The sequence below is a fragment of the Panthera onca genome, chromosome A1, assembly GCF_046562875.1.
Source record: "Panthera onca isolate mPanOnc1 chromosome A1, mPanOnc1 haplotype 2, whole genome shotgun sequence".
In the NCBI taxonomy this organism is placed as follows: domain Eukaryota; kingdom Metazoa; phylum Chordata; class Mammalia; order Carnivora; family Felidae; genus Panthera; species Panthera onca.
This window is the reverse complement of record NC_138339.1, coordinates 101,039,101-101,055,411: the sequence shown is the minus strand read 5'-3', so window position 1 is coordinate 101,055,411 and position 16,311 is coordinate 101,039,101. Positions and strand designations below refer to the sequence as shown.

General features: G+C 41.6%; 1 protein-coding gene across 1 annotated transcript in view; it reads left to right on the top strand.

The window, feature by feature from the left end:
• The window catches only part of ARHGEF28 (Rho guanine nucleotide exchange factor 28), a 305,098-nt gene that overhangs the window by 128,930 nt on the left and 159,857 nt on the right, over positions 1-16,311 (top strand). The window contains exon 4 of the mRNA XM_078449013.2: positions 240-533. Within this exon, the coding sequence (XP_078305139.2) occupies positions 240-533 (294 nt within the window). The remainder of the gene's footprint in view (positions 1-239; positions 534-16,311) is intronic.

Genomic DNA, 16,311 nt, shown 5'->3' with positions numbered 1-16,311 from the left:
GTGCTCAGAGCTTAAAAAGGTTAGTTTTCAAATAGGGCGTTATGGAAAGAAAATGGAACCTGTTTTAATTTGTCCCCACAAGCCCAGCAACGTTTAAAGATAACTGGCTTCATTTCCCCTCTGCCTTGCTCTCCTGGAGCACGTGGTCTGCTTGGGCAGTGCAACGAAACTAGTGACCCCTGCCTGGGTGAGCACCTCATGTAGACCTTAGGTGAACTATTTCCTGTCTCGTTGTCCAGGCCACGGGCTTCAGGAGATGGTGATGGTGTCTGTGTGCCTCTGCTCAGAAGGTTACTCCCCTGTGATCATGGGCTCTGGCTCCGTGACCTACGTGGACAACATGGCCTGCAGGCTGGCTCGTTTGCTGGTCACCCAGGCTGATCGCCTCACAGCCGGTAGTCATCAGACCTTGCTGACTCCATTTGCCCTGACGGCGGGAGCTTTGCCTGCTTTGGATGAGGAGCTCGTGCTGGCTCTGACCCATCTGGAGATGCCTCTTGGGTGGACTGTCTTGGGAAATTACTCACTTGAAGGTGGGTCCTCACCAGAATATTCAGATCTCTTTTCTGTATGTGCTTTACAATTTGTTGTCTGTCTCTGTGGGTTGATTTTCCTGCCCGTTTTTTGACCTGATCCTCACTCTGATATGGCTGGATTCCTTGAGATCCTGGGGCACTCGTCTCTGGGCTGGTTGATGCTATTCGGCTCTATTCGAGGCGGGGAAGAACTTTGCCTCAAAGAGGGAAGGACTGTTGCTTGGTGGTAGGGTCTTGCACCAGTTCCTTTGGGCTATGGCTCTACTTCCCTTGGCATCTGTTCTTGCCATGAGCTTGCTGCACTATTTACAAGTAAATAAAGTCATCAGGCAAGGAATAATAGGCAGTCAGCTCTGAGCAACTGAGCTATGGGAGTATGGCCATGCAGGAAATAAAATCACTATGTTGACATCTTTAAAATGCCATTGTCACTGAGAGTATCCAGATGTTTGTGCTAACTTTTGGAGATACCTCTGGAATGGTTCCTGTTTATTGAAAGACTGTGTAGACTCTTTTTTTTTTTTTTAATGTTTATGTATTTTTAAGAGAGGTAAATGGTGAGCAGGGGATGGGCAGAGAGAAGAGGGACTGAGGATCCGAAGCAGGCACCATGCTGACAGCAGACAGCCCAATGCGGGGCTCGAACTCATGAATTGTGAGATCATGCGTTATGTCAAAGTAACACGCTCAGCCGATAGAGCCACCTAGGTACCCCAAGACTGAATAATTGGCTCTCAACACCGACCTTCTGTGTGTGAACAAAGATAGGTGTTTTGTGTAAGTCCATGCAAGGCATGAGGCTAAACTGTTCGATAGATACTTCTTATGGTTATTACCAGTCACAAAATTTTATTAGAAATAGATGTTGTTAGTGGCACCTGGGTGGCTTACTCGGTTAGGCCTCCGACTTCAGCTCAGGTCATTATCTTGTGGTTCACGAGTTTGAGCCCCGTGTCGGGCTCTGCTGACAGCTCAGAGCCTGGAACCTGCTTCAGATTCTGTGTCTTCCTCTCTCTGTGCCTCTCCCCCACTCATTCTCGTTCTCTCTCTCAAAAATAAAAAAAAACAATAAAAAATTAAAAAGAAATAGATGTTCTATATTTTATTAAATACACATATACTATTGTCTTTGTATATTGCATGCTTTAGTTTAATGGCTGGATGATGCTGTTTTCAAGAGTTTCTGCTTCCTGATAACTTCTGCTTACAGGTTGGTTTACATTTGATCATGCATAAGATGCAGTGCACTAATCTAGGTAAAGGGGTATGATTTTTGTAAACAGAATCATAAGGCCATTAGCCACAGAGAGGATCTCCATTTCTTTCTTTCCATCAGGGTTAAAGTAAAGCTCTAAGGGGGAAATTAAACATGTTTCTTACTCCTTAAGACCTTGGATGAGGTAAGTCACTATCCTAGTTCAGGGTTGAGCCACGTCTGACTCCTGTGTGCTGTACCTAGCTGTATGGTAGCTGATTGATATGTATGAAGGGGTGGGTGCCGGGGGGAAGTAGGACTTATCTCTTCCCCTTGCCATTATCTCCAAGGACCTACCAAATGGCTTGGAACATATCAAATGTTCAAGAAGTATTTGTTGTATGACTGAAGGTTGTATTTTGGGACCTTCAAAAGAAAGTCACATCCTAGATACCACTATTGTAATTCATACATATGTGTGAATATATGTGTATATGTGTATGCATGTGTACATAAACACGTATACACATGAGTATGTTCCTGTACATTCACACATACACATGTGAATTCACATATACATGTATATACCTATATATTCATTTGTGTATATATGTGTTTTCTGGCTAAGGAACTTCCTTTTCTTAAGCCTCCTGGCTTTTTACCTAAAGTCTAATATTGGAGGGTATTTTACTTCTTGGAAGGCAGATTCGTTTTGGCAAAGGCATAAAGTGTTCATAATTTCTCACCAGTCACTACACTCGGGCACAAGTAAAGTGCTCCAAAGCCTCCAGGAGCAGCGATGCTGGTCAGAAGCAGGGCTCCTTCCCTAGCCCAGGGCCTCCCTCAGTATAGCAGCTTGGAGCCTGCAGCGTTGTAACTTGTGGTCCTGTAAGTGACAAATTGTTGAAGGTTAGGTTAATTGCACATGAATAACTTAAACTGTAAGAGCCTTCAAAATGGGATTCATGTTACCGCATGCTATATTTTCATCCAAACATTTAGGAATGAATTAAGATTTCCTAACCTTTCATCTGTGGATTGGCAATAGTACATGCATACAATTTTCTGTGTTGGGGGTGTATATATACTCAGTCATTTTGCTGATGTACATAGTAAAATAAGTTGGGAAAACACTAGGCTAATCCCCAAGTTGGCAAGGGTTCCCTTACAGCCATTTTTATTGCTATTTGGAAATGTATTCACATTCTCTAAGCTTCCCTTGGCCATGATCTTTGGTTTATCTGTATCTTTATAGTAGACAGAGTTATGTCTCCTTTGCATGGTGAGATATAGATGGGAAAACAATTCTAGTGTCATAAAGAATCTATGTTTCGGAGCTGGGTTCAAATCCTGCGCCTGTTGCTTCCTGGCTATGAGAAATTCTGGGCAAGTTACTTCAGTTCTAATGTCATAGAGTTTTAATTTCTAAAATGAAGCATTATAGTACCCACCTCATTGGCTGGTTAAAACGATTCAATTAGATAATATATAGTGAATCTTGTATAACAGCGTCTGAACATACTACATTCTCAGTAGGATATGATTTTCATGTGTGACTGTGAATGGATTTCCATATGTAGAATATATTGTTTGTACATATGTAGGATGCAGATTACTTGGTCTGGCCAAATGAGACTACAGACAAAGGATAAAATACAGGTATTGTAAACATTTCCTTGACAATTTCTGGGAACTTTTCTTGACTTTCTCTTGGAATGGTTGACACTGCTTGAGGTAACATTGCCTGCAGCCTAGACTTCTGATGGAACTTCTCTATAGCATCACTGTTCAGGGATGGGGTTAACAACCCTTTTTCTTTTGGCTCATCTGAGTGGATGAATTCTCCTACCCTGTCTTCAAGTTCAAGTTCACCGATCCCGACTTCCCTTTGATCCTGTCTGTTGTTGAATGCCTATTGAATCTTTTGTTGTCTTCTTTTTTTCTGTTTTTTTTTTATAGTAGGCTCCACATCCAGCATGGAGCCCAATGAAGGGATTGAACTCACAACCCTGAGATCAAGACCTGAGTCAAGATCAAGAGTCAAATGCTTAATAAACTGAGCCACTCAGGTGCCCCTGCTGTTGAATCTTTTTATTGAATTTTCATTTCATTTGTTGTATTCTTGAGCTCTAGGATTTCTGGTTGGTACTTGTTTGTGTTGTTGTTGTTGTTGTTGTTGTTGTTGTTGTTGAAATTAACACAATGTTCACATATTGCTCTCCTGACCTGGGAGAGGATCATTTTGACCATTATTTTGAACTCTCTATTGGATAAATCACTTCATTCCATTAAGGTTGGTTTCTGGGAATTTATCTTGTTTGGTTTGGAACCTATTCTCCTGTTTCTTCATTTTCTTTGACTCTCTTAGATGAAACAGACACCTCTCCCAGCCTTGACAGACCGGTCTCCTGTAGATGAAGTTCGTTAATCAGTCTAGCCCAAGTTCCTGGTTGCCTCTCAAACATGAGTGATTTCCCAGGATGTTATCTTTGTTCTTAGCGGCTCCCGGTAGTTGAGGTAGTGCTTAGGCCCATCAGTATCCTGAAAGGGAGGATCTCAGTTACCACCTAGATGCTGGCTGATTAGAAACCTGATTCTTAGGCCTAAGCTTGGAGAATATGCAGTCAAATGCCTTGCAGGGAAAGAATGGCAGGTGGGCATTTTTTGTTGGCTCTCTCTGAGCTGAACCCTGGGGGGATAGTTGCATCTAGTCCTTCTGTGTGCACCCATTAATAACGATTTTTTTTAATCCAGTGCAGTCCTCTGGGAGTCATGAATGCAAGCCACATTGGCTCTGAAAACTAGGCAATCTGGAGAGCTGTCTCTTGGGTGGCAGCTGTAAAACCTGGGGTGCCAGATGTGTGTACAAGTTGCTTCCAGAGAGATGCTGGTGACCTGGCTTTAATTTTCAAATGAACCAAAGCAAGATCATGGGGGGAATTGCCCATTGGCTCCCTTGGGGTCCAGGGAGGATCACAGTCAGCTCCTAGATGCATGCTAATTGGAAAGTGGACCCTTATGCAGCAGTTTATAAAGTATGCACTCAAATCCCTTCCAGGGAAAGACTGGGAGATGTGTCTTTATGCCTGCTTCCTCTGTGCTGAGCCCTGAGGGCATAGTTGTGCTGAGTGCTCCTCTGTTAAGAACTGTGTCTTTGTTTGCTACAGTCCTGTAGGACTCACGGATGCAAACCACATTGGCTTTCACAGCCAGGTGAAAGCTTTAAAAGTTGGGGTGCTAGATGTGACCCAGACCTTCCATTCCTTAGGGAGAAGCTGGGAGTTGGGGTTCCCTCTTGATTGTATTGTGTTTTGCCAAGGCTAGAATTCATGATGAGTGTGTCTCAGCCTTTTGTACCTGTTCCGATGTGGGTGTTTTCTCATGCACCCTGTGCATGGGAGTCATTCACTTAGTTCTTGGATTTCTCTCAAGGAATTACTGTGTGTGTAGCTTTACATTTGGTCCTTCCATGGATGGAGGTGTGTCCTGTGTCAACAAATTGGTCCCTCGTTTTCAATTTAGCAGAGGTTTAATCTGAGCAGTTTAAATCTTTTACGTGCTCAATACATCTTTTCCTAAGGTATCTATTTTATTAGTGTTGTTTGTCTTCAAGGTACAAAAATAATAAACTAAGGAGCTGTGGCATAAGGCCTACTGAAGTTTATTGTGCGTTAAGTGATAGTGGCATCATTAGTTGGAAACAACTTTTTTTTCCTAGTAATTATTTCTCCTACCACTTACCCAGAAACAATGTAAAGCTTCACCACTGGCACTTAAAAATTCTTTGGGTTTATTTATTTATGTTTTTTTGCCGGATAAATGGATGTGCTGAATGAGAATTTATTTCTATAATGACTTCGTTTTGGAAGAATCTGATGGAAACCTTACTGGGAAGGATTACTGTATTTCTTTGCTTTTTGCATTTTGTAATCCCTCACTTTCTTGCCTTTTTAATCACTGAGCGTTATCTTGAAGGCCTCAGATCCTGGAGGAGGGCCAGTCTGAGCAGAGTGTTGTGTCTCGTAAAGAAAAGCGGAGACTTTTCTTGGCCCCGCTTCTTACCCATCAGTACTCACAGTGCAACTTTATCATATGTTCTAAGGAAGGAAGTATCCCTTGTTTTATTTAATTTTGTGTCATAAATAAAATTGAATTTCTATTTCATAAAATTAAACCCATTTCTTCCTGTGAAATAGCTTTCATGATAAAAGCATTTGCAGGATCTCAGGACCCTATATTTGCAGTAAAACTTGGAGTATAGTCATATATTCAATAAGATGCTACAGTTGATCTTTTTTGTTTGTTTTGGGTATTTTGCTTGGTGGGTTTTTGTTGTTTTGTTCTTTTCTTTTTATTGGACAGAGAGCTTTTCTCAGTGATTGGCATCATTTTGACAATTAGATTAACTGGGATAAAACCCTTGGTTTCTTTCTGTTGGTGCTCAGATAACTCGTGAGGTAGTCTTCCCTTCCTGCTCAACTGTATCATTTACTTCAGCTGTGTTCCCAGAAGCCTGACATGGCTGGGAAAGCACCAACCTTGCCATCCCTAGTGAGAAAGCTACCATTTGAGTAAAGAGCCCAAAGGGACTAGAAATACTATCTTGGAAGACTGATGGCATTGCCTTTAGGAATATAATAGCTCCTATCCCAACCTACAGAATAAGTAGATGTTGTCTTGCTTAAGCTTTCTGATATAAGAAAAATAAGCCCACTCACGTTAAAAACAAACTCATGTCAAGATTCTCTCTCTCAGCATATATTTACATTTATAAACCAATATGTATGGGGCGCCTGGCTAGCTCAGTGTGGAGTGTGCGACTCTTGACCTCAAGGTTATGAGTTTGAGCCCCACATTGGGTGTGGAGATCGCTTAAAAGTAAAATCTTAAAAAAAAAAATAGATATACCAATATATAGCAACAATTTCCAGATTCAAGACCTTTTTTGCCAAAGTAAATTATTAGGAAAAGCGAATTTGGACTTTTCTGTAGTTCTCTAGGTAAAATAATGCATATGTTCAAAGGATTCATTATAGGTACAAATTTTTAGTTATGGGAAAGATGGAACTCTTTATTATTCCAATTATGAAAACATAAAATCTTTTTTTCGAGTTTCATTGAGACAGTTGACATGTATCACTGTGTAAGTTTAAGGTGTACAATGTGTTGATTTGATACATGTATGTATTACAAAATGATGACGGCTATAGCATTATGTAACAACTACATCCTGTTACATCATTACCATTTCCTTTTTGTGGTGGGAACATTTAAGAAAAGTGATACGTTGAATCGAATCTGCAGGGCATACATTGTATACTTTTTGAATAAAAAAGGAAAATTCTGTCTGTTACATTGTTCTATCAAGTTTAAAGAGTCAAACTTTATTCTTGCCTTTATAGGTGATGACATGAATGGAAGAAAGTTCTAGGGAAAGCCAACTGAGTTTTTGAAACTTTTCTGCAGGGGTGTCTTTGATCTAAACACAACTGCTCTGTTTAGGGAACCAGCTTCTCTTTCTGGAGCCGTCCCCCCAAAAAGTAATGGGTGGAACTGGTAATCCCCACTGAAAGCAGCTTAGATAATTTATTAATTTAATTATTGATTTTGAAGATGAGAATCTTTGAGAATCCAGTAATTAAAGGAATGTGCTGGTTGCCAAGTACACGTTGTAAGGGTAAGTCTAAGTACTAGTGCTCTGTGCAAAAACCAGTCACATTGTGGTTAATCTTGACTTACAGGAAAAGTAGAAGCCTAGTCAGGGACCATAAGTTTAATGGAGAGGTCATGCTCTTACGAAGAAGGATCCTTGGCGTGGTGCTCTGTTTTGTTAATAGGATCTTCGTAAATTAGTTGGAGAATCTTTGTTTTTCTACACTTGACAACTAAGGAGGGGAAAAGGAAAAGAAATGCAGAAGGCTAAAAGAACGTTGGAAGGAAGTTTACAAAAGTGTGGGTCATTCAGTAATGGTTAAAACATGTCTTGATTGTTTAGTGTTACTTTAAGGGGTTTAAAGAGCAGTTTTATTTTAGGAAAAGCCATTAATTGAGAAATAAAGTTTTTTTTATTATTATTATTAAAATTTTTTTTTAATGTTTACTTTTGAGAAACAGAGAGAGACAGAGTGTGAGCAGGTAAGGGGCAGAGAAAGAGGGAGACAGAAAATCTGAAGCAGGTTCCAGGCTCTGAGCTGTCAGCACAGAGCCCGATGCGGGGCTCTAACTCACAGACTATGAGATCATGACCTGAGCGAAGTCGGACACTTAATCAACTGAGCCACCCAGGCGCCCTGAGAATTAAAGGTTCTTAACTAAAGACTCAGTGGAAAGTGTCACTTTTCTGTGACATCTACATCATGCTTGAAGCCACACACCCAGAATCCTCACCTTTCTAGGCAAGAGTAGAAGGAAATGTGTGGGCCAGCAATGTTTGACAAAGGAAAATATCTGTTGACCTTTCTTTGAATAGAGGAAAGAGAACTGTAACCAGTAAGAAGCAAGATTTGTTTAACATTTGAAATAGAGCTTGGCCGGCGTTTTTATCCTTGAGTACAATTTGCTGGCTGCAGAAATAGAAAAAAATAGAGCAAGGCTCAGGAGCATCGCCCTGTTGGTTGGCCTTGACTTGTGTTCTAGGTCTTAGTAGCCAGGAGATGGCATAATGAACTTGAAGACTGACTTAGTGTCCCAAAGACTGTGATAGGTCAGTTTTGCTTTTGAGCCCCGAAGCTTTGCACTGGATGGCAAATTTTAAATAACATCAGCTGGTGTCCTACCAGTGGATAGGAAACCCATAAAGGACAGATTTCTTACAAAATACAGGTTTTCAGTTTAAACAAGATTGAGGAGTATGGAAATTAATGCATGACAGGTATCCACTAACTCTGAGGTTTTAATTGTTTTTCTTGGAAATCTTGACATTTTTCAAGCAGTTACATATACACTCAATATTACTTTCTAGCCTTGTGTTACTTCTGATAGTATCTCATGGAACAAACATCTCCGCACTTCCTTTTCTGACATTTTAAGCTGAAATTCAATTCCTCCAGTTGCTAAGGTAACCTACTGCATGAATGCTAGTGGTGGAGAGAATGTTTTTTAGAATAGGTTCCATGATAAGGGGGGTGGGAGGGAGGGTAGGGTAGGTGATGGCTATTGAAGAGGGCATATTTTGGGATGAGCACTGGGTGTTGTATGGAAACCAATTTGACAATAAATTTGATAAAAAAAAAAAAAGAGTTGGAAAAAAATAGAATAGGTTCCATGTTAAATTGGTAAAAGTGTTACACATTACTTAGGCTTGTATACAAATATGCATCATTTGTGACATTTTCAGTCTTTATTTTTAAGATTTTGTTTTTAAGTAATGTCTACACCCAATGTAGGGCTTGAACTCACAACCCTGAGATCAAGAGTTGCGTGCTCTGCTGGCTGAGCCAGCCAGGCCTCCTGAAGTTTTAAATCTTTAAGAATGTTTTCTACGTCTTCCACCTACCCGCCCCCCCCCCCCACCCCTGCTTTTTAAGCCTTTTATTGTTAAGGAATGGGTTTTCTGGCAGTTAAGAATTTAATACGGAATTGAACTCTCAAGGAAAAGGAACCCCTCATCAAGTAATTTGAATTTATTTTTCAGTTAAAGCCTTATTAAGCACATTGTCTGTTTAAGGTATTATATTTTAAAGATGAGAAGGCAGCTGAAAGATTTCCTTAAATAATAAGCTTCCTACTTTTACCTGGCATTAATGGCCCTTAGACTGGAATTGAGAATTATCTATTAGTTCTCACATAAGAGATAGAACAGAGGGTTGTATTCAGGTTACTTTCTCCGTCTCTCATAGTTTTCAAGGGAAAACAATGTAAGTGGAAGCTCCTGCTTTTTCAAACGCCCTGCCCTAATGTGCTTCCTAAAGGATTTAGGACAATGGAAGGTTTTGGGATTTACCTCTGGGTGGCCATGTCCCATCCCTGCTTCTCTCATCTGGAAACCCTTCAAACAGCAGGATACATATGACTGTTTTGATTGCACTCAGGGGACTAACACTGAATTTGCAAATGATGGTATCCAAGGATTCTGCTAATACTCAAGGGAAAAAAAATAAAATTTTTGCTTTTTTCCCTAGATTTCTTGAAGAGGATTTGAATGTTAGCAGCTGTTCTTGTGTTACTTTATTTAAAAAAATAAATAATTGGCTTTAAAACTACCAAAGCTTGCAGATTAAAGGCTGATGGTGGAACAGGTAGGTGGGGCAGACTTGGAAAGGAGGTGGGCAGTGAGGCAGAAGTGAGGAGATGTTCTTAGGGAAATAACCAACCTGTGTCCTTTGGCAGTGACCTGCTGTATGTGGTCCCAGTGAACTGTGAAAGGCCTTGCCGTGACTCTTTAAATGTGGGCCTTTATGTGATCATGAGGCTATATAGGTAGAACCACCCGCCCCCCCCCAATCTTTTGTAATCCTGCCCTGGGTTCTAGTTCATAGTGGTACTCACATACTTGCTTTCTCTGCCCTACCTTTGTAGCGGTAGAAACTTTAATTTGCAGACCTGTCATGAGACAGTGGTGTGTGTGTGTGTGTCTGTGTGTGTCTGTGTGTGTGTGTGTGTGTGTGTGTGTGTGTGTGTCTGTGTGTCTGTGTGTTGACCTATCTGGCCAACATGTGCACAGTGGGGTATGAGCCTGCATCCTTAGGAGTGGTGTGGCTTAGTTCTTTATGCTTGGTTTCCTGACTCTTGCTTGGTTGACTTAAGTTCTATCTTCACTGCCCTTCTTGTTTTTGCCATCTTTTACAGAATCATTTCTTTGCCTTTAAGAATTTGAGTTTTGGGGGTGGAAAAGCCTGGGTTCAGATTCCTGGTGCTCCATTTAGTATCTGAATGAGCTTGGACAATTAGTTGATGGTGTCATATCTCAGTTTCTGCTCTTCTTCAATGGGGATAATAATAGGCCTTACCTTGTGCAATGGCTGTCAGGGTCAAATAAGATAACGTATGTAAGTCACATAATAAATGTTAGGGGGAAACAAGGGATGTAACGTTCTTACGGTCACCGGCAACTGACAAGCATGAAATAAAAAGGGTGGTTGTGCTGGTCCGTTTCTTTGCTTTCGTTCGTCTGTCAACAGCTGCTCATGTGGACTTCTCGTGATCTCTTTCAACCTCCTCACCCTCACCCCAGGCACAGAGCACCTTAAACACTGGTTTCTTACTCGGCGTATTCCATCTAGCTTCCTCTTCTAGGCTCACCAGAATATCCCTAGCTGAACATGCCCCTCGTGCTGAAAGATGGGATGAGGTCTCCCCACTGGTGGGGTAACTCACAACCATTGAGTTAAATATTTCTCAGTCTAGCCCTTTGTACAGAATTCTGGCTTCCAGTGCGTGGGAGGGCAGTGAGTGGACCCTGCCCAGCTGTAGACCACAGCTTGCCTGGTTGTGCTTCAACTCGGACTCCCAGTGCAGATTTCAAAAGGCCATTGCCAAGATTTGATGAGTCTACAGTTTTTCTGCTTGTCAATAATACAGTTAGATGGTACTGTATTTTCATTTCTCTCCCAAACAGAACAGCATGCTTGGAGGGTCCCTTGGGGGGGGGGGGGGGGGCTGGCAATTCCACAGGCTCCCCTGCAGTGCGAGGGGAAAGAACGCTCAGTGCCATAGTAGGCTGTCAGCAAATGCAAAGAAGTGAATACATGGAGAACACGAATAAGAGCTTGGAGAAATATTAACAGATGATGAAAAAAAATCTAGTGCACAGGCTGGAAGGGGGGTATGACCTAATTGTTGCTTATGGCACCTAAGAACCTCCTGCTGCCCAAGGCATGGGGCTCTAGCACATTTGTCTTAATGGCTCATCTTGTGTCCTGCATCGATGCAGTTACAGCACCCTCCTAAGCAGACGGCTGGTTCTCTTAATTGACGCTTTTAAATTATAACCAGAGGGGGGCGCCTGGGTGGCGCAGTCGGTTAAGCGTCCGACTTCAGCCAGGTCACGATCTCGCGGTCCGTGAGTTCGAGCCCCGCGTCAGGCTCTGGGCTGATGGCTCGGAGCCTGGAGCCTGATTCCGATTCTGTGTCTCCCTCTCTCTCTGACCCTCCCCCGTTCATGCTCTGTCTCTCTCTGTCCCAAAAATAAATAAAAAACGTTGAAAAAAAAATTTTTAAATTATAACCAGAGGAAAACTGTTTTGCAGTATATCATGGCTCTCTTTAGTGACAGTTGTACTTTTTCTATGAAAAAGATCAGATAAATGTGTACTACTGGTAAGTCGTGTCCCCCCCCCCCCCAGTACTGGCTTTCATAGTTCATGAGAACCCTGCCTCATGTGTTATTTTCATTACATCACCCTGACAATCCTGGGTAGTAGGTTGGGAAGGTAACACTTTGCTTCTCCAGATCAAGCAACTTACAACTTGAAAATTTAAGTGGCCTTTCCAGAGCCACATCTCTCTCAGTGTTGAAATCCAGATTGTTCAGTTCTTTTGTCTGTCCACCTTTGTGCTATACACTGTTGTGTCTGGATTCTGAACACAGAATATTGACGCCCACCTTGTATAATTCAGTTTGGATATGTCCCCCAGATAGTGAAGGCCAGAAATTGGTGCCCATCGTTGAGTCCTGATAAGGACTTTGTAGTGTTTCAGTGTGTTAGTCCTAGTTCCATAAGGTAAAGTGTAACCAACCTTTAAGAGCTGCAGACTCCATAAAGTGCCTTCCAGCATTGTGTATCGCAGTGTGAATTTTATGGAATGATACTGTGTGATCGATGTGTTCCCAGATTTGCGGTCAGCGGTTGTAACTGGGGTGTCTCCTATATGTCCGATGCAGAAAGTTAAATTTCAGGAAGCTAAAACCCACCCTTATGGTTGTTACTCTCCTCCTGCCTTGGGCTTTATGACCCAGCCAAGCCTGCCATGTTGGTACTGTGCTCTTTCTTATCTTTCCTATGAACCTGTGTATACTTGCCGTTCCTATCCTAGACCCAACAATCTCTGATCTTACTTGTGGAAGGCTGATTTTTACTTGACACACCCAAGTCCTGATGAGATCACTTAAATGAAAGCTACCATAATACATGATTTTTCCTCCCATTTTGTTGAGAGTCCTGGGGCGGGGGGAAATGAGATTGTGTCATGTCATATATTCTCACCTGTGCTACATAGAATTTTTGGCAATACTTTTTTCATTCTCTTTACTTTCTGTTCATCATTTTGGCATTGTATAAACACCTGTAAAATTTCAGATCATGATACATGATAGAGGTTGATTATCCTGCAGGGTAGTTTCCTTATAGGTCCAATAGTTTCCTTATTTCTATTCATACTCTTTCTGTCTAAGCCTAGACCTGTAGCTCATCATACAGTGACTTCAAGGGCCAGATATTTATTCTGAACAGAAGTGGGTTGACAGCATGCTATTGGAAGACAAGGGACCGTGCCCATCTTTGCAGCCACCGGGTCCGGCATTTAGTACTAGGTTCATTCAATGTTTGTTTACTTAGTGGCTTAAATGCAAAAATTGAGGCCTCCATCAGTATGTATGTGGTTTTGGAAATGAGAGGACAACTTATTTTAATGATTGGGTTATATGTGAATTAAAAAATGTCTCTTGTTATTCATAAACTTAAAGTGTTGAAGACATTTCAATGACTCCACTCACAAGTTACGGAATATTATTAAGTCCTACAATGTAGAAGTACTTCTGAATTGTATTTAAAAATATTTGCTTCTAGATTATTGTCTCTATCACACTTATTTTTAATATCTTGCTTACAGCATTTAAGGATATGTCTTGGTTTGGCAGCAAATATAGAATAAAAATACCTTGCATCAGTTACAAACTTCTTTTTGTTATTGGTGACATGTTTTAGATAATCTTTTTAAAATTTATTTTTTATTCTCATTAACACGCGGTGTAGCCTTGACTTTAGGAGTACAACCCACTGTTTCATCTCTTATATTTGACACCTAGCGTTCATCCTGAAAAGTGCCCTCCTTAATGCCTGTCACCCATTTAGCCACCCCGCTCTCCTCTATCAGCCCTCAGTTCTCTGTATTTAAGAGTCTGTTAGGGTTTGCCTCCCTCTGTTTTTATCTTCTTTTTCCTTCCCTTCTCCTGTTTTCATCAGTAGAGTTTCTCAAATTCCACATATGAGTGAAGTCCTATGATATCTGTCTTTCTCTGACTTATTTTGCTTTAGCTAATAGATCTTAAGAGATGACTGGGAAGACCGTGGTATAAAAAGAAAGCAGAGCTTGGCATTTTGTTAACCACTTACTTATTGAAAATACCAGATCTTAACCCTGACGTTGCAAGAATCGCTTGGGAATCTTTAGGAAAAAGCTAATGCTTGGGTGCCACCACCAGAAATTCTGTTTTAATTGTCCTGGGGAGAGGCTTAAACACAGCTCTCTGCACGTGGGGGGAGAGACATACGGGTGCCATCAGATCCCAGAAGAAGCAAAGTCTCACGGTCCCCTATTTCTCCCAGAGAGATAACACTGACTTGTACAGTAGTCCTTCCTTGCTTTTCCTTGAAGTTCTACTCCCTGTGTATTCCTGAAAAGTATGCCTTTTCACTTTTTTTCTTCTGTGACTTTTCCCCAACATTGTATTTCTTAGTTTTTTTTCTTTCATTTTTTTTTTTTTTTTTTTTTTAACGAGAGAGTGAGAAAGAAGTGAGCACACAAAGAGGGAAAGGGGCAGAGGCAGAGAGAGAGAGAGAGACAGACAGACAGACAGACTCCTAAGGAGGCTTTGTGTTCAGGGCAGAGACTGTTTTGGGGCTTGATCTCAGGACCCTGGGATCATGACCTGAGCTGAAATCAAGAGCCAGACCCTCAACCAACTGAGCCACCCAGGCACCCTTATATTTCTTTCTTTCTTTTTTTTTTTTCTGTATTAGTCTGATTTTCAGTTGTTAGGATACTAGTGTGATTATTCTACAGTTGAACCTATTGTTGATGGATGTTGAAATCACTTCTACTTTTGACAATTTTACATCTCTTTGTGTGTTTGCTGGTGTACAAAGCCTAGTCCTAGGAGGGTTTATTAAGTGGGAGTGGAATTGCTCAGTCAGATACAACATAAGCTTGGGTAAATTTAATAGATGATCCCAGTGTGTTTTCCAAAATGGTTATGCCGATTTACGTTTCCTGTAGCAGTGACTGAATTTCTGAGGGCTTGATCATTTATTTTTCAGTCTTGCAACCTGAACTTTCTGCTAATGTCAAGGCATAGACGGACCTTGTGAAGCTATAACGGTCCCAGATTTGGAGTGAACAGTATATAAAGTCACTCTCCTTTAGCAACAGCCACACTGTCTCTGCTCCTGTGCTCACGCGCTCTGGGAGGTCCCTTGGTGTATACCGGATTTCATGGATGCTGGATCCCTGGTCATTCAGGGCCAGGATGAACACTCTCAGGAACTTGTGCCTTTGATGTGACAGCCTCATTTTCGAGGCAGAGAAACTGAGGTATGGCACAGCCAGAGGCTTGGGCTTTGTACCTCCTCCTCTGTCTGGGGCAGATGAGCCTCCCTTTTTGCTGTGACGGGAAATGCTGGTTGAATGTCACAGCCTGCTCACTTCTTGTTTTGTGCCTGGGTGATCTTGCTCCCAGGATGTGACAGGTCATATCTTCTACTGTTTGCCATTAGAACAATTACTAGTAATTCTGTTTTAGAAACATTAGTGCACGTAACTCCTGGCACCAGCCAGACAGGATGAGGCATATTTATTTGGTTAAAAAAAACATTTTAAACACCCTCCTTCCCATGTCTGCCAAATTGTATAACCTCTTTTCACAGCTTGTTTTCCTGACCGCTGTTAAGAATCTGAAACTCTATAACAAGCAGAATTATTTATATATGTCACAGTGTTTCCTATTTCAGGCTGTTTGCCTGATTCTAGGCTCTGAACTTTCCTACTGAATGAGAAAGCTCTCTCTCAAAACATTTTGGTCAGTTTCTTACTTGTTTTCCCCAAAGAACAGAAGATCCTCTCTTCCCCTGCCTTCCCACCTTCCCAGGAAGTGGGGAGTTTGGGAGGAAAGGACAGTTTGAGCAGTGAGCAGTTCAGTCCCACAAGTTTGCTGTGCTCTCTTAAGAAGTAGATGTGAGATTGGAGCCTGAGGAAGGGAGTAGGGAGCTGGATTAGCAGAACAGTCCTGGAAAGTGCTCCAGAGGAGGGAACTTCTCCCCACACCTGCACTGTCAGCCAGATTAAATACACTGAGCTACTTCCCAGGTTCAAGGGCTTGTGTGTCACTGCCCCCAGGCAGTGTAGGGGAGTTGCATTTAAATGATTGACACCATACTTGAGTTTATCAATGGTTTGATTTTAAAGGGAATGCAGGGACATCTAGGTGGCTCAGTTGGTTAAGTGTTGGACACTTAGTTTAGGCTCAAATCATAATCTCACAGTTCCTGAGATTGAGCCCCACATCGGGTCCTACACTTACAGTGCAGAGCCTGCTTGGGATTCTCTCTTCGCCCCTACCCTTACTTGTACTCTCTTGCGCTCTCAAAATAAATAAACTTAAAAAAAAAAAAAAAAAAAAAAGACCTGGCTTAGGTTTAGATATTC